The 18,423-nt window shown below is 34.3% G+C and overlaps 1 protein-coding gene and 6 non-coding genes across 8 annotated transcripts in view; 1 reads left to right on the plus strand and 6 right to left on the minus strand.

Annotated features, from left to right (window-relative positions):
- Positions 1 to 18,423, minus strand: part of LOC145726112 (uncharacterized) — a 134,741-nt gene that overhangs the window by 20,514 nt on the left and 95,804 nt on the right. For both annotated transcript variants that reach the window (XM_081975059.1, XM_081975058.1), the window contains exons 9-12: positions 16,396 to 16,557; positions 16,225 to 16,336; positions 16,087 to 16,164; positions 15,902 to 16,027 (exon numbers count right to left, since the gene is read on the minus strand). In XM_081975059.1, the coding sequence (XP_081831185.1) occupies positions 15,902 to 16,027; positions 16,087 to 16,164; positions 16,225 to 16,336; positions 16,396 to 16,557 (478 nt within the window). The remainder of the gene's footprint in view (positions 1 to 15,901; positions 16,028 to 16,086; positions 16,165 to 16,224; positions 16,337 to 16,395; positions 16,558 to 18,423) is intronic.
- Positions 5,431 to 5,621, minus strand: LOC145727345 (U2 spliceosomal RNA). The gene has a single exon (XR_014177865.1). It is a non-coding gene; the product is annotated as a U2 spliceosomal RNA (small nuclear RNA).
- On the minus strand, positions 6,237 to 6,450 carry LOC145727352 (small nucleolar RNA U3). The gene has a single exon (XR_014177872.1). It is a non-coding gene; the product is annotated as a small nucleolar RNA U3 (small nucleolar RNA).
- On the minus strand, positions 7,143 to 7,304 carry LOC145727363 (U1 spliceosomal RNA). Its single transcript, XR_014177882.1, has one exon. It is a non-coding gene; the product is annotated as a U1 spliceosomal RNA (small nuclear RNA).
- LOC145727356 (U5 spliceosomal RNA) lies at positions 7,785 to 7,903 on the minus strand. The gene has a single exon (XR_014177876.1). It is a non-coding gene; the product is annotated as a U5 spliceosomal RNA (small nuclear RNA).
- Positions 8,736 to 8,926, plus strand: LOC145727364 (U2 spliceosomal RNA). The gene has a single exon (XR_014177883.1). It is a non-coding gene; the product is annotated as a U2 spliceosomal RNA (small nuclear RNA).
- On the minus strand, positions 11,800 to 11,990 carry LOC145727346 (U2 spliceosomal RNA). Its single transcript, XR_014177866.1, has one exon. It is a non-coding gene; the product is annotated as a U2 spliceosomal RNA (small nuclear RNA).

Below are 18,423 nucleotides of genomic sequence, written 5' to 3' on the forward strand. Positions count from 1 at the left end.
TGATATAAACTGATACAGGATCAGATGAGCGGAATTATAGTAATTAACTTATCCGATTTTTTAATGTCACACAATCACAACTTTGCCAAACTTTTTTTAGACACCCTGTACACAGCTTTCAAAAGGTCATAGTTTTCTACGATTTTGTAAGAAAGGTTCTTAAAAATCTAGCCACAACAGAAAATTACCTATTAAGTCATTTTTAATTTGCGTTAATTGAAAATGAAAAAAATATAGTATTCTCCAAAGAAAACTGTACCTATGAACCACGTTCAAACTGATTTTAAATCTGTTAGGAATGTTCTTATTGTCAATTATTGTAAACTAAACTTCACTTACATATTGTAGGATTATAACGTGATAAGATTGAACTTGCGTGACAAAACAATTTTGTAAATGTACCAGAAACAGGTTGACTTTAAAAGAGAAAAAACACTTTTATACACTTAACACACAAAATCACCTTATAAAAGTGATCCAACAAGTTAATTAAATGTTTTAACAGATAGCAAGGCTTGTGTGTAATGAAAAAACTTACGCAAATCCAGTCACATGAATATCACATAAGCAGCACATATAAAGTTTCTTTCACCATAACAACTACACAGCATCAGTTAAAATGTTGTACTAAACTAAAAACGCGTTAACAAAGATGTTTTTTGGACATTTCATAACTGTACTCAAACACAACCGACCTTTTAGATAAAAGTAAACACGTAAAAAAGGGCGACACAGGTGTCCCTATTCGGAAATTCCCAGTTCTACACAATCGGCATCAAAGTCACGTTTATCGATGCGTTTGGCGCCAAATATTAGTGGGCGAAGGGTGATTCTCCTCATTTAATAATATTTTTATTTGTAAACATTTTTGATAATGATGCAAATTAAATAATCAAATTATTGCTGTTTTTAAGAAAATCACTCCAGTAACAGCAAAAATTTTAGTAATTTTCAACGCACTATATCTTGGAGTTATAACCTATTATCATCTTCTATCAAATCATTAATTATTACTTGATATAAGAACCAGTGTTCTAAAAATGTTCTCAGCTACCAGATGCACATGGTTCTTCTTATAGTGCATCTCCTATCGGAGGTTTGCTATCATCACAAGCAACCCGGACCTTGTTGACTGCAGCTCTGAACAGTTGAACGTTGCTACAATCAAACCAATCTTAGGTTCCTTAGCCAGGACACGCGGTGTCTGTCAATGTTCCGTCTTCCCCTAATCTTTCCTTGGACTATCAGTTGTAGAAGTGTGTATTTCTGTCCTTTCATTATATGATCCAGATATTGGAACTTTCTATTTTTTATGGCTTTAACTATTTCGCACTCCTTCTACATCCGGTTCAGCATTTGGGCATTAGTAATTCTATCGGTCCAGGGAATCCTCCACATTCTACGGTAGCACCACACTTCAAAGGTCTGCAGTTTGTCCATGTGGTTTTTCTTGAGGGTCTCTCTCTGTACAAGAGCGTGGAAAAAACATAACAACGAAGCATCCTCATCCTAAGTTTCATGGTTAGATTCCGACTCGTAAATACATTTTTCACCTCTATAAATGTTGTTCTGGCTCTCTCTACCCTTGTTCTTATCTCTCTTGTATCCCTAAATATTTATATGTCGGCTAGGACATTCTCTATCGTGCTGTTTGTCACCGTCAGGTTCACATGGTTCAGATTCTGCGGGAACTTTGTAACTACCATTAATTTGGTTTTCTTAAAGTTAATTTTTAGTCCGTATTCGCATCGTCCGCATCGCTCACTTAATCTTTCCAAAAGGTGCTGTGTCTTCAAGATTGCTCGTTAACAAGACGATCTCATGGTTGGAATACTACAAATTTGTACAAATTAGGCAGTCCTGCCTTTTTCTTAGTCTGAATATTTATGAAAAATACTGTGTATAGAAGACAGTACTAAAACAGTACTAAATTTTCATATCTTAACATTATTGTTATGATTTTCAACTGGTTAGTTGACTTACAAGCTCCAAATTAGACTGTTAAACCTTGAAATGCAACAATCAAGTCAACTTGCAAGTTTTCAACTTCAAATTCAACACTTTTAGAGTGGAAATTGACTGATTTCACTAAATTTTTATATTTTAGCATCAATTTTAGGATTATTAACTAGATAATTGATTTTGCATATTCCAGACTAACTTGTGAATGATTGAAAATTAACTAAAATCATTTTTCAGGAACTTCAATTTCAACAGTTTTAGTATGAAAATTGACCAATTTCAGTACATTTTCTTATTTTAGTAGTAGTTTCATGACTTTTAACTAGTAAATTGATTTTCAAGCTCCAAATTACGTTGTTAAACCTTGAAATGCGACTATCAAGTCAATTTTCAAATTTTCAACTTCAATTTCAACACTTTTAGAGTAGTAATTGATCAATTTCCGTAAATTTTCATATCTTAGCATTATTTTTATGATTTTTAACTGGTTAGTTGCCTTACAAGCTCCAAATTAGACTGTTAAACCTTGAAATGCAACAATCAAATCAATTGGCAGGTTTTCAACTTTAATTTCAACACTTTTAAAGTGGAAAAGGTTTTTTAGAGTCTGAAAGAGAAAAAATGACGTTTTTTTTCCGTTTTGTGAAGGATTGGCGTGAGTTTGATAATCCTTATAATAAGCTGTTTTAAATTTATTTGTACATTATCATGCTTCAAATATCGTGTTTTGTGGTAAACAGCAAGCATTATTCGGTAAATTACTGACAATTTAAAACCCTTTTTGTTCTTAAAATTCAGAGCTTTACAAACAACTAAAAAATTAGCTGTCCAAATAAAAACTTTTATATGTTTGAATTGTTTCAGTGGTAATCAAATTGAAGTGTTGTAAAAAGTCACCTTGTAGGTGTACCACATAAAAGAAATAACATTAAGAGAATTTTTTAATTAACTATGTAGTTAATCACTGTTCACACTAATTACAAAATATATAAAATAAAATATTCCAATTAACTTAATTTAAATTAAAAAAAAAAAAACAGAACAAATAACTAAACATTAACAGTCTTCTCGCAGTCTAATTTTTGAGCGCAAGATTTTGGAAATCCCTTCTGGATGTGTATTCTTGAAACGAAGGAAAGGAGGTGTCAATACAAGGGTATGCAGAATGTGACAGAATCCTGCCATTGTCAACTCTTTTGTTACATTCTATCTACACTTTACTTGAGAATTTCGTTCGCTGCTTTCAAGAATTAGAGCCCTCAACGCTATTGTTAGTATCACTTGACAGTGTGGTGGGTTTAAACGAGTTTGTATAGCAAGCTGGAACTTTAAATTTGATATTTTTAATCTGGTTTCTCGCTCTGGAATGACGTTTCTTAATGCAGCACACTGGAATATGTTAATTCTTGATGCGAGGATGAAACCAAAGATAAAGGAACAAGGTTGTCGTTTGATTGATTAGCATTTTTGTTTTTTGTGTTGATAGCACATTTGTATCATAGCAAGAACAGGAACGACTTTTTGGTATACTGGTCCGTTCTCCTGTTCTGGGTAAGAAATAGGAAAAGTATGCTAGTCTCACATATTCCTTCCTTATATTATTTCAATAAATGAAGTTTTAGTGTAAGTTTTTGCTTAATAACGCCTTTTTTTTAAAGTGAAGTTACTGATGTCACATTTTCAAAAGGGTTTCAGATGCTCTAAGCATTTCAAAATGTAACGTACAAAGTCCAGTGCCAGGGACCTCTAAATGCTACTGACACAACCTTCTAAAAAGTGCCAGAAGCTCCTACTTCTTCTAGTTGTGCCTTGTGCATACGCGCATCTTGGCGATCCTTAATCGTATACTTGTGTCATTTGGAGGGTGCCATCTTCTGCTTGGCGGCATCTCTTACTCCGCACCAGTCCCTTATGTTTCGGAGCCACGAGTGTTGCTTTCTACCCGGGCCTCTCTTACCTTCTATCTTGCCTTGCAGGATCAACTTTGGAATGGAATATCTCGCGCCTCTCAGTATATGACCAAGATAAGATTTCCAATTCCAAGCAACGTTCTTTGAACTCCTCAACACCTCTTCGTTGGTTTTGCGCCCAGTCCATGAAATGCGGAGGAGTCTGCAAAGGGTCCACATTTCAAATGCCTCTATACGGTTCAGGATCCTGACTTTTATCGACCATGTCTCTGCACCATACAGGAGGATAGGCCACACGTAGCATTTGACAACCCAAAGACGTAGTGCCATTGGGAGCATTAAATTGTTCAGCTTCATACATGTGGTCTTAGCTTGTCCTATTCGTATTTTGACTTCCTCATCACAATCCCATTTTTGGAAAAATTTTATTTTTTTAATGGTGGAACCCAGATAAACAAAACGTGACACTTGATCTAAGCTTTTTCCGTCAACTCCGATCACATAGTAGACAAGTCGTCGGGTAATGGCCATCACTTTTGTTTTAGATGCGTTGATTGTCAGTCCGAACTGTATACCCACTTGGTTTACTCTGTCTACAAGCTGTTAAATGTCTTTGGGTGAATGGGCCAGTAGGGCAGTATTATCTGCATATATCGGGACTCCATTGACCGTAATTCCTCTTTTATCTTCTTGAAGAGCCAGCTCAAATATCTTTTCAACATAAATATTAAATAAGATTGGTGACAGAACGCATCCCTGGCGAACCCCTTTGGATATACGAAATGTAGTAGTGACTTCGCTGTTCACTATTACCACGGCAGTCTGTTGTTAGTAAAGACGCTGGATCACACGGATGTCTAGAATCTATGCCAATCTCTTGCAGCCTTGCTAAAAGAAGATGGTGTTTAACGTTATCAAAAGCTTTTTGATAATCTATGAAGCAGATAAACACATCTCGCCTCTGATCATAACACTTCTGGATAAGTAGTTTCATAGAGAAGAGTGCCTCCTTAGTGCCTAGACCCTTTATAAAACCAAACTGAGTTTCTCCGCTCATTGCTTCGCACTTACTATGTATTCGGGCATGGACGACTCGGAGAAAGACTTTGAGAGCAAGACTTATTAGACTTATCAGCCTGTAGTCTCCACAGTATCTGGGGGCACTTTTTTTAAGCATCTACAAGTATCTTAAACATTCGAAGGGTAAGGGTCGGTTTTTCGTAATTTACGTTACAAGTCAGGGAAATGGATTATTACAAGATGTTTGCTGGAATTTCTAGAGGAGTACTTTAATTGAATTTCACGGAAGACTATCGTAATCTGAATATTTTACACCAAAGAAAAGGCTTATGACTCAAAATAAAGGGTATGATAATATTTTGCTATTACTTTCTGTTTTTGCTTAGTTGCGTAAATACAGTTTTATGTCACTCTTGTGATCTTGATGGTTGGTTGCTAAGTCAAAATATTGATAGATCAAGTTCGATTGATTTTAAGTACACTAGCAGAGTAAGGACTTTACTCACTGAATAATTGTCTAAGTTTTACTTTGAATTACTTAAAATGGGCCGATCCCGGCGGTACTGCAATACCGGGCCAACCCGCGACAGAGGTGGAGCAAGCCCCTAACCTCCGTCAATTTCCAAAAATCAGTTTAATATACTGGTCCCGCATGCGGGACGTATCAGATATTAAGCTGATAAGAACAGATACTACACTTTGATCTTAGCCAAAAGGCCGAGAAGCGATAACGATTTTAATTTTAAATTGCGAGTCTATAAAATGATTGTAAGGGAAAGAGTTACAAAGGCACGGTGGCTCACTCTGGCGGTAGTAAATTGCATTCAGCTATCATCTGACATATGATTCTCTTGATGATATGGCGGTCAAAATTTTATTATGACCTTTTAGTCATATTGTTGTGATGAAACCGGTTTCTTTTGTTTTATAAATACTTAAATCATATTGTATCCCATGAATACACTCTTGCGCTTTTTTAATAAAAGCTTATACGAATCTAAAAGCTATCTACCTTAGCTTCTTTATATTTTTATACTATCTGCTCGTTAAGTTGAACTGAATTCGATCAATTTGAAAAAGACACTGGCATACGCATATGAATGAATTAACGTAAAAATAAGTTGAACAAGTTTGTCATCCACATTTTTGCAATGTATGATTGCTCTTTTACTTTTAAGCCTTATCTGCCTAATCTCTACTACGTGTCTACAAAGTTGAAAATTGCATGCCCAATAAAGAAAACGTGACTGAAAATAAAAATACTCTGCCGTAAAACGGGTAATCAGCTGCGTTTTGTCACGTATCAAAGATAAGCAACACTTTTGTTAAATTCTATAAAACGCAACCACTCAGACTGCCTCGTTTCCATCCCCAATCGCAAAAAGCGATGGTTGAACGATCATCGGCGTCCACTGATCCACCGTGAAGGTGGTTCAGAGACATATCTCACGCTCAAGAAACGAGACTTCGTCTCATCCTCATGGCTGCGATAACTCTACTTGTGAGTAGAGAGTATGCGAAGATATACTACAGAAATGATCCTGTGAAGTATGATCTTAACATTTCTTCTGCAAAAATACCTTATGAACTAGCTCTTTTCGTCCACAACGAGGAGAGTTTGTAGGTGGCTCGCTCTGTTGTTGAAAAGTAGAACGTAAATACACGTTTTCAACGTTCACCAGCTTAAGACGTCCGCATCGGTAATACGGATAATATACCTGACCACAGTGACCATTTATCAATTATAATTGTTTTTATTTATCTTCTTTCATTTCGAAATTAAAATTTAAATCTAGGCCGTAAAAGACAAATTATATCGATACTGTAAAGGTATCGATACTTTCCTGTTTACTATCGGATGCCTCGACTGATACCAGCAGTCGGATTGCGAACGCTCCATACGAAACGAGTCTGTCTCGAATCATGATTGTAAATGCTGTTTTGGGATACTATGTGAACTCGATACAAGTCAGACACTAAAAAGAACGCTTTATCAAATATGCTATCAAATAGTTCACTTTGTTTGGAATTCGTAAAGTATCACCAAAAACCATTTAAAATCAGGATTCGATACCAACTCACTTCGAATCGAGCGTTCGCAATCCGACCACAGGTATCGATCAATACTTTCGACTTTCCGTGTCGGCCTCGCCTACCACGGAAAACTGACACGCAAGCACGGCAATCATCCTTTTTCTGAACTGGTAATGAAATAGGTATCTGGTATACTATTATTTTAAGTTATTTAATCCGGGACAGCGCGTACGCAGTCCCGACTACCAAAAATTACGCGCCCGAGTTATCCGCATTAGGGATAATCGCAGGGGTCAGCCCTACCGTAGTGCAATGGAGGGCCTCACCCTGGGGGAACAGCCTTATTGATCACTGTAAACCCCTACGCCAGGTAAGTATGCTTTTTCGTACCAACCAAAGAAGCAGTTGATCGTTTTTATCTTTTGGGCACGGCTAATGTTAGACAGTGCTGCCATCTATACAGACAGTATATGTTAGATACGAAAGTTATATCTGGTGAATGTATATAATATTTATGTGTATATCATCTGTGATATTATTCACAGGTTGGCTTCAATAATAACAATTGACAATTAAAAATAACACCTTTAAGTACCAAATTACAAATGATCAATCTTTAAACATGTGTGATGCAAAGGATAAGCCCTAAAATAATGTATGGCCCCCCCATAACATGTTGAGTTCACGTTTTTTACTTTAAAGCTACGAAATTAAATGATAAGAAATACCTTTAAAGTAAGACCGACACTCTGGCATAGCAAATTACAAAGAACGAAGAACGGAACAACTATTGTTACACTATTCCCTGTAATTATCTACTTCTACATCATCGATAATTTTTCTTTCAATTCGTTTAAGCGCCCAGCCGAAGCCGGGCATGGAAAAAATTCAATCAGACCCATTTATATTGACCCTCTCCACGGAAATCTTTAGTAAAAGGCGAAAGATTTATTCGCTTTGAAGAGAGTCCAGGGTAACAATTCAAACGTAAAGTCTTGCTCTGTCTCTCTACTTCCAGTATCTACAAAAGTCTAATTTTCAGAGCAGAGCCATCTATTTTGGCAAACTGAAGTCAACCCAGTCATGACAGACTGGACAGAATGGTGACAGGCTAATGATTATTCCAATATCTACCAAATTAGAGTTAGAACATGTTCTAGGTTCTGATTGTAACATGTTCAATCAGACTAAAACATCAAAATAGCTCTCATTCATATCCGATCTATTCCTTCAATATTCCTTGTGGTCTTGGTTGTGATCTTTATGATATCAGAATGTCTTGAAATATTTTGTAATCTTCTTAACCATGTCATAAAGAATAGAGAAGCATTATATTTTTATATGTCCGACAGGGCTATTATTTCATCAATAATGACACTTATTAAGGTTAATTATCTAAGAAATAATGCCCTCAGGTGAGGGTATTATTTGTTATAATACCCTCTGATTATTTTTTAAATACATATCTACAGAATGAAAGTCGGACATTAAACACCACAGGCATACATATTACATACCTCGGGCGGGAGGCCCTCGTGTTCTTCCCTATCGACCTCATGCATTATTCCTTATAATGCCCTTCGTATCTTAATTACTATAAATTTTTATCAAGTACTAGAAAATGATAGGTGTATTTTATGTAAAATTATAATTTTGGTAATAGTTCTAAAAGATTCACCACAACGTCCAAGACATGATCATATTGTAGAATGTATTTCATTCTACTACCGCCAGAGGGAACCAATATGTCATTATAACCCTTTTAAATGATATGTTTTTATTGGGTTGAAATTTAAAATTAAAATCGTTATCGCTTCTCGGCCTTTTGGCTAAGATCAAAGTGTAGTATCTGTTCTTATCAGCTTAATATCTGATACGTCCCGCATGCGGGACCAGTATATTAAACTGATTTTTGGAAATTGACGGAGGTTAGGGGCTTGCTCCACCTCTGTCGCGGGTTGGCCCGGTATTGCAGTACCGCCGGGATCGGCCCATTTTATCCAATTTAAAAAGAAAGTTTTATTAAAGTGTTGTTGTAGTGCAGTTCTTAGCAAATGCACAAATTCAACATCGATACCTTTTATCTTCCGTAGATTCATCCAAGAACTCCTTGTCATAACCATCTCGGGACTTTTAAATAAGGAAAAAATCCATTTTCTATACGCTTTTTCTTGAAAAAGCTTCCCTTTTCTGCAGGGAAAACTGACAACTGTCAAAATGTATTTAAAAATTTGCCAACAAACAAATAACTTTGACCAAAATGTAAAAAAGTCATTCTGACATTTATACTGACACGCAAGTATTTTTGATTTGATCACAAAAGCTTATTAATAATTATTATCTCATAAAAATTGCTATTTATGTACCAAAGGGCGTTAGAGAGAGGTCATAATGCCCTGAGACCTAATTCTTGAAGGCAGTGAAAGGAAATCTCAGGAGAAGTGTGTTGATAGAATGTGACAGAAGAAGCTGACAATAACGGGTTTCTGTCACGTTCAACAGATCTTTCTCTTGATAACTCCCTTCCCTCGTTTCAAGAATACGCCTCCTGACGGTAGATGTACTGGAAGATAGGTTTCGGCCTGATGGACCTTATACTCTCCCTAACGCCTGTGGTGCATACAATGTTTTATGTTTCACCTAATTCAGCAATTATTTACTGTTTCTGGCATTAAAAAGTAAGATATACCTTCACCGGTATGTTGTTTAGTGTTTATATTACCTGAATGATGTGACTTTGATAGTCCTGCCACTCCACAGTGCAAATGGCGAAAGTTGGACGAAATTTTAGAAAATATGAAAAAAAAATCCAGCAAAAGCTGACAAAAGTTTATTACCTAAAACTTACATAATGTTATCACACTATCGTTTCCAGGTTTTCTGACGTGTAATAGTGAAACATAAATAATTAGGTTTAGCAACCACCAACACCACAATAGTGACCTAAAACCATAGGCGACTAAGCAAAAACAGAAAGTAATAGCTTTTTTTTGGTGTAAAATAACGTCTTCACTCATTTCTCATTCTCGAAGCCACACCACACCAAAATATAATGCTTTTCTATTCTCTATGATGTGACATGGCTAAGGAGATTACAAAATATTTAAACACATTCTGATATCATAAAAATCATAACCAAGACAAAGCCTTTTTGATGTTTTAGTCTGACTGAACATTAATGTTACAATCAGAACCTAGAACACGTTCTAAATCTAATTTTATTTTTTTTCTGTCTATTACCGTTTGCTCTGCATAGAACCGACGAAAAGTGGCCATCCTGTAATTCGCATGTTATGTCAAACTTAAATTATTACTTCTGAGATTTGTTTTGCATAAAAAGATGCAAAATCCATAAAAAATGAAACTAAAAAAATCACCAAGACAAAAAGCATTATCTTTGAAGACAAAAATTAACATATAATCATAAAAATCAATCACCCAAGATTTATTTATTACATTTTCCACAGATTTTAGCCCATTTTAGAGTAGATTTTATATAGAACTTTATTACTTTCAATTTAATTATGTAACCAGCTTTTAAAGGCCTAAAACAATATATTTTAAGAGTCCTAATTTGGATTTAATCATTAATAGTAAAAATAACAAAGCTTGTGTATAAAGAGGGCATTTTTTATCGTAGAGTTTCAAACCACTTAAGAAATAGATTAATTTCCTACTAAACTGCGTAAAACTTCATTAAATCCAAAAACAAACTCTTAAAATTGGTGGTTAGGTTGGATTTATCTTGATTTCAATAATGATATAAACTGATACTGGATCAGATGAGCGGAATTATAGTAATTAACTTATCCGATTTTTTAATGTCACACAATCACACCTTTGCCAAACTTTCTTTAGACACCCTGTACACAGCTTTCAAAAGTGAAAAAGGTCATAGTTTTCTACGATTTTGTAAGAAAGGTTCTTAAAAATCTAGCCACAACAGAAAATTACCTATTAAGTCATTTTTAATTTGTGTTAATTGAAAATGAAAAAATATAGTATTCTCCAAAGAAAACTGTACCTATGAATCACGTTCAAACTGATTTGAAATCTGTTAGGAATGTTCTTATTGTCAATTATTGTAAACTGAACTTTACTTACATATTGTAGGATTATAACGTGATACGATTGAACTGGCATGACAAAACAATTTTGTAAATGTACCAGCAACAGGTTGACTTTAAAAGAGAAAAAACCCTTTTATACACTTAACACACCAAATCATCTTATAAAAGTAATCCAACAAGTTAATTACATGTTTTAACAGATAGCAAGGCTTGTGTGTAATGAAAAAACTTACGAAAATCCAGTCACATGAATATCACATACGCAGCACATTTCTTTCACCATAACAACCGCACAGCATCAGTATTTTGTACTAAACTAAAAACGCGTTGACAAGGATGTTTTTTAGACTTTTCATAACTGTACTCAAACGCAATCGACCTTGCAGATAAAAAAAAGTAAACGCGTAAAAAAGGGCGACACAGGTGTCCCTATTCGGAAATTCCTAGTTCTACACAATCGGCATCAAAGTCACGTTTATCGATGCGTTTGGCGCCAAATATTAGTGGGCGAAGGGTGTTTACTGGAGTTTCTAGACGAGTACTTTAATTGAATTTCACGAAAGACTATCGTAATCTGCATATTTTACGCCAAAGAAAAGGCTTATGACTCAAAATAAAGGGTATGATAATATTTTGCTATTACTTTCTGTTTTTGCTTAGTTGAGTAAATACAGTTTTATGTCTTGATGGTTGGTTGCCAAGTCAAAATATTGATAGATCAAGTTTGATTTTTAGTACAGAGCAGAGTAAGAAGGACTTACAATACTTACTGAATAATTGACTAAAGTTTTACTTTTAATTACTTAAAATGGGCCGATCCCGGCGGTACTGCAATACCGGGCCAACCCGCGACAGAGGTGGAGCAAGCCCCTAACCTCCGTCAATTTCCAAAAATCAGTTTAATATACTGGTCCCGCATGCGGGACGTATCAGATATTAAGCTGATAAGAACAGATACTACACTTTGATCTTAGCCAAAAGGCCGAGAAGCGATAACGATTTTAATTTTCAATTTCAACCCAATAAAATCATATCATTTAAAAGGGTTATAAAGACATAGTGATTCCCTCTGGCGTGAACAAACTGCATTAAATGCACAGCCATATGACGCTCCTGACCATGTGGCGACCATAATGTACTACTAGACATACTATTTATGTCATTACTTTCTATAAAACCAATTCCAATAGAGACAATCGTTTGATAGTCATCAAAATGAAATAATCTTTTCATTTTATAAACTAGTGAAATTTACTTTTCACAAATATTATCGAATACGCTTTTTATGACCATAGTTTTATGATAAGCAGGTGTAGAAAAAACCCCTAAATTGTTTCCTTATCTGTCGTTCTACACCGGTGATAAGGCTTATTAGATCACGTTTTTTTAAGTATCTCCAAAGTAGTGTCTGCAGATAAGAAATAGTTATTCAATCAAAATAGCTTAACGCATAAACGCAGTAAATAAAATTGAAATTATTAATTATTGTTAGTTTTCTTAAAGTCGTAACTTTTAAGAAAATAATATGTAATTGAAACAACTTCTTTGATTTTAGTTTTAGCAATTTTCTAAAGGATTAGGGAACAAACATCAATACTGACTGCTATTGTTATTAAAATCTCCTTGTCAAAAAATACCAAAGACATTAATATATTAGTTTTCTGGGATATTGACCTATCAGAGGTATCGAATGTATTCAAGATATACCGGGTGTCCCAAAGGCAGAAAAAGTATCAAAATTGTTTTCTTTTTTTAAATAAATTGTATAGGTCGTACAAAATGTCTCAAAAAATTTACTCAAAAATTGAAACTCTTTAAATAGTAATAACTTCATCATCAAAATCAAATGGGGCACCACTTATTTTATGGTTACAGTATATGCAAAATTTAATTACATATCGAAAATGATTTAGTTTTCATTCTATTAAAATAGTGGGATTGTAAATTTGCTATACAAGATACCTTTAGCAGCATTATTAAGCATTCTAAGGGATATACTTCTAAAAATGTTTTTAATTTGCTATTTAAAGCTGTCATTTAACATTTAAAACAGTTTGAATCACTCAAAATCGGTGCAAACTCGAGAAATCAAAAAATCCGAACAGTTAGCTTATGAGCTAGACAATTTCTCATCCCCGAATCATAAAGTATTTTTTAGCAGTTTCCAAGCCAATTTTCGTTCATAAAAACCAAACACAGATTAAGTGATTAAACCCTAAAATTTGCTCTACACTTTTAGAAAATAACGAATATCTGAGAAACTGTAACCTCAATGTAGTTATCATTGGGATCTTGGAAACTATAAATTATACGAGAAAGCTTAAATTGAGGCAAAATTGCGCAATTGAAAGCTGAACCAAATGCCGTTTTAAAAATTTCAATTTTCTGAGAACCTACTTCCAAAGATATCCACAAAATTTCTAACCTTTTTAACTAAAAACATCTTTGAATTGTAATTTTTTTGACTGTTTCATATTTTCCGTCCGACGTTTCGTTTTTCGGCACTCATCATCAACTTTCTTTTTTCCTTATGGGTGACATATTAAATTTTAAGACGTCAAAATGGAAAATTCAGATTTCAGTGTAATTAAAACTAATTTTACCTTAGTTGGCTTTGAATTAATGAGAAGTCAAAATGACAGTTTTTATGCTCAAATGGATTGTAATTGACTTTAAAAATTGCATAGAATCGATTTTTATAAAAAAACAAATTTTTCACAAATTTTCCAAATTGAAAAATACTGGAAATGATATTTTGATGGCGCAAATCAATTTGAACCAAAAATGCATTACTAAAACGCGATATTTAGAAGAATATCCGTAATCAAGTTTGACGCCCTCTAGCGGCCAAACGGGGCAACTTAGCAGTGCCCGCTCAACGTCACGTGTTAGCCACATTCATTAGCTTTCTTTTGTCATCTTGTGTGTCTATACAGAAGGTTTTAAATAAGCGAGTTATGGACGATTTTTTGGAAAAGTGCAGGAAATTTTACTCAAATTGGGGCTGTTTGGACCTACTATTTTGATTTTGCTCAATCAAAGTATTTTTTTTTAAATTATTTCAAAATGCAGAACATGAATCTGAGGTTTACTTTGCTCTGGCACGGTTTCGAAGGTGATCTTGAAATTATGATAATTTTGACAGTTTTTAGGGCGTGGCAGCTTTAAAAAAATTACATTTTGACAAATAACACTTTACGTCACATTTCTACCATTCACCTAAAGCTATGTAGGCAGTCAAAAACAATTTTCAAAATTCAAAAATTCTCCCTGAGAAAAATGTGTCTGCGCCCTACAGAAAAATGTCATATTTAGTAAAAGTTGCCTCCCGTCGGATTTTAAGACGCCCTCTAGCAGCCAAACGGTACAACTTAGCTGGATTCGGACAACGTCACTTGATAGCCCCATTTATTTGTTGTATAGCATGTCTCTACAGAATGTCTCAAATAAGCGAGTTATGAACAATTTTTTGAAAAATTGCACAAAAATTTGCCTGAAAATTAGTTTTTCTGAGACTGGCTGCGTGGACAACTGAATAATCGCCGCCATTTTAGTACCACTTTTGTAATATAAAAATTACAAATACAACTTCAAAAAATTAAAAATGTATCAATAAATTAAAATTACGAGAAAACTGTCACAAATGTCAAAAAAATCAAAATTGATAATTTCCAATGGCGCAATCTCTCTCAATCATCATGTTGATCAGATGACACATTGTCAAATTACGAACGTGGAGATTTCAAGGCCCTGAGTCAGTACCCATTACAAATTTAAAAAATATTGTAAATAACATACGTCAAATTTCCATCTCGCTCAGTTCACGTGTAATAGAAAAGGAATGACAATTATTGACGGACTTTATGAAATCGTTAGTGATTCGTGGTTAGGAATCTTCTGCTGGAAAATGCCATTCAAGTGTTGTGTTGTTCTAGCGTGTTCAAACAATAGTAAGAGCTGTTTCAATAAAATATTATTACCTGTGAAATGAGTAATTTGCGTTCCGACTTTAGACTTCCACGTACGTTCTAAAATTGAAATGTCTCTTACTACGTCACAGGGAACCGTGCCCGGCTCATTTTAAAATGTAATATTGATACGTAAGACGTAATCGCTCGTTTTAATCCATACATTTTTGTATTTAAAACCTTAAATTCCCAAAAACCTCTAGAGATATTATTGACAAAACTCGATCAACCGGCTATTTTAAAATAAAACCGAGTTATTAATTTTTGAACTACACTTCAGTCACATTTTGTATACTCGGATAAGAGGTAACTTACAAAAAGATTATTTAAATCGCCAAAAAGAGAAAGAAAATACTTTTTTCTACGATTGTTTAATAATTCGCGTATTATTCACTAGTTCTTTCTTCTAACTTCTAATTTTTGCTTCATTTGTCAAATTTAAAATATTTGTCTTTTTGTGAGGACCAAGTCTATAGTGTTATAATGTTATTTCAATTAATTGATTTTTGCTCTAGCAGTCATTGTCTAGTACCAAACCGAACAATAGCAAGTGAAGGCTATTGTCATGTTGATAACGGATTTTCGTGAGTAATAGCTATCATTACATGCTCGTTGAATAATATACAATTAAACGTCGAAAGAATTAATATCGTGTCTGTTAATTTAAAGAAACAGCCGCTGAAACAAGATCAAACATTTTGACGACCCGTTTAGTGTAATATTTCCTTTTAAAAAATGCTTAAGTTCCAAATAATTGTTTTTAAAAAATTGTTATAAAGGCCACATTACCACCTGAAGCTATAATATGTTTTCATAATATTTGAAATACACTTTGATTACATCAAACCATTAATTTGTCCAAGATGTCGAAAAACACTTGCCCTTGTTCTTTGTTATGTTTTCACATATTTTTACTTTATAAAAGCCAAAAACTTACCCTTACTAAAACGGACGAGCTTCCTAAATGACGCCCCCTTGGAAATAGTTCCTTCATCGTTTTGTAAGCAACATTCTGGCTCACTCGAATCGTCGGGCTTGTAAACGATTTTACTGCTCCTCAAAACTGTCACACAATTTTAACAGTTAACCGTAAAAAATAAAAATCATTAAAACTACACTTACCACGTACGTTTGGTGTCTCTAAATTTTTGTCGTAGCTGCGAAGCGATTGTAGCTTGGCAAAGCGTTTTTCTTCCCACTCTGTAACATTTACAAAGACAGTAGTAATTCACTGACAGTTTTGCCTTGGTAAACCCTTACCTTTCGTGCTATTATTAGATCGCTTTTTGGGTAATGGCCCTTTCTGCAAACGCTTTGTATTTTCACGCTTCTTTCTCAAATTACGAAGAAAACGGGAATTTTTTATAGACAACTGCAAGTAAAAATTATGTTACAAACGCTCGATTTTTACGGAAAATTAATAGTAACTACCCGTTCAGTTCTTTTCTTGTTTCTTTCGCTCTTTGGTGTTTCAGCTACAGCACTAGTATGTTCAGAAGTTGTTTGTTCCATTGCATCTTCATTGATTTGTGCTGCTTCAGTAGAATTTTTAACAACCTCCTCTATTTTTGGAGACTGACTGATCGTAAATACCTAAAGAATGAGTTAGTTTACAGAGTTTTTTCTATTTCTAATATAGTTATCTAGAAATTTAAATGTAAAAAAGTTTTGCAATCAATTTATTTCAAAATTCAAACATTTGTTTGCGCAGCAGTCTCTTCAGTGTTAAGAATGTATGGCACAAGACTATAAGGATTGAAAAGAGACAGTTTAGAGAACGGATAAGTAGGCAATTGCCAACGGTTGAACGAATACAGAATCCTAGACTTTTCGCAACTGTGCGATATGAAATAGACCAATTACAGCTAATCTTGAACATAAAAGTGCGATAGGGACGGACATCTTATTCGCCTTTGTTGTACAATATATCTTCCCCACTCTAGTGCTGGAAAATAATACTTTCTCGAAACTAGTGCGGATTGAAAAAACAAAAAGTTCTATCTGACACATTCTAATTCCATATTTATCCATTCCCCTTGTCATTTTTTGTATTCCAACTATACATATTTGATGTTACTTTCTGATGCAGTATCGTTTCAACCATTTTTCTTCTAAAACGCTTTGTAATTCAGTTCCCTGTTTCTCTTCTATTTTGTACTCACACGAGCGAACTAACCTACTGTAGTAGCGTTTTTTGAACATTTTGCTTACACTTGTTAACAAAACATGTTAACTTATCGCTTCCCACTTGCTATTTAACAAAAAGTGTAATAAATCAACCTTTAAACGAAGTGAAAAATAGACAAGTTGGTTATTGATGGGCACTGCAGAAGACGAAAAATAAAGGAAGTAAACCTTACTAAGGATCACTTGAATATCCATTCTGCATAATGTATTCAACCAAGTCAAGAACCGGTGCCCCGATATGATAAATTTCCCTCCAAAAATGCGAAGGCAATCGGAATTAGGCCATTTTTATTCTGAAGAAAAGCAATTTATAGTGAATATGTACAAACAGATATTAAATCAAGGCCCGGATGTTAAAACCACATTTATTGTATCAAAAATAAGTGCAGGATTGATTCGAAATTAAAGCATTCAATTAATGAGACTGATCCAAAACTGCTGAAAGACATGTGACTGTGTTAAATGGCAAACATGTTATTTGAAGACTCAAATAACCAGTTTTTCAGTATGCTCCGATATTATGAAAATCACGTGACTCTTTTTAAATTGCAAATGTTCACGTGACTGTTTTCAAACATCAAATTTTATTTTAAAAGGTCACCCGACTCTTGTTAACATTAAAACGAAATTCTGCAGATCACGTGACCGTTTCTTTCACCTTTTACAACACTCTAAATTGGATTTAGCAAATTTTCTTAGTTCAGACTGTTTTTATTGTCACGTGACTGATTTTGCCAGATGTCAACTGGCTTTTACAGTGTTGCAAACTGAAAACTGTATCATCAACGTCACATGACGTGTATTTTATAATTTCGGCTTTTACAAAACACTCTAAATTGGATTTAACAAATTTTCTTAGTTCAGACTGTTTTTATTGTCACGTGACTGATTTTGTCAGATGTCAACTGGCTTTTACAGTGTTGCAAACAGAAAATTGCATCATCAACGTCACATGACGTGTATTTTATAATTTCGGCTTTTACAAAACACTCTAAACTGGATTTAGCAAATTTTCTTAGTTCAGACTGTATTTATTGTCACGTGACTGATTTTGCCAAATGTCAACTGGCTTTTACAGTGTTGAAAACTGAAAACTATATCATCAACGTCACATGACGTGTATTTTATAATTTCGGCTTTTACAAAACACTCTAAATTGGATTTAACAAATTTTCTTAGTTCAGACTGTTTTTATTGTCACGTGACTGATTTTGTCAGATGTCAACTGGCTTTTACAGTGTTGCAAACAGAAAATTGCATCATCAACGTCAC

The sequence above is a fragment of the Ips typographus genome, linkage group LG3 (assembly GCF_016097725.1).
Source record: "Ips typographus isolate SLU linkage group LG3, UJ_Ityp_2.0, whole genome shotgun sequence".
Classification (NCBI taxonomy): Eukaryota; Metazoa; Arthropoda; class Insecta; order Coleoptera; family Curculionidae; genus Ips; species Ips typographus.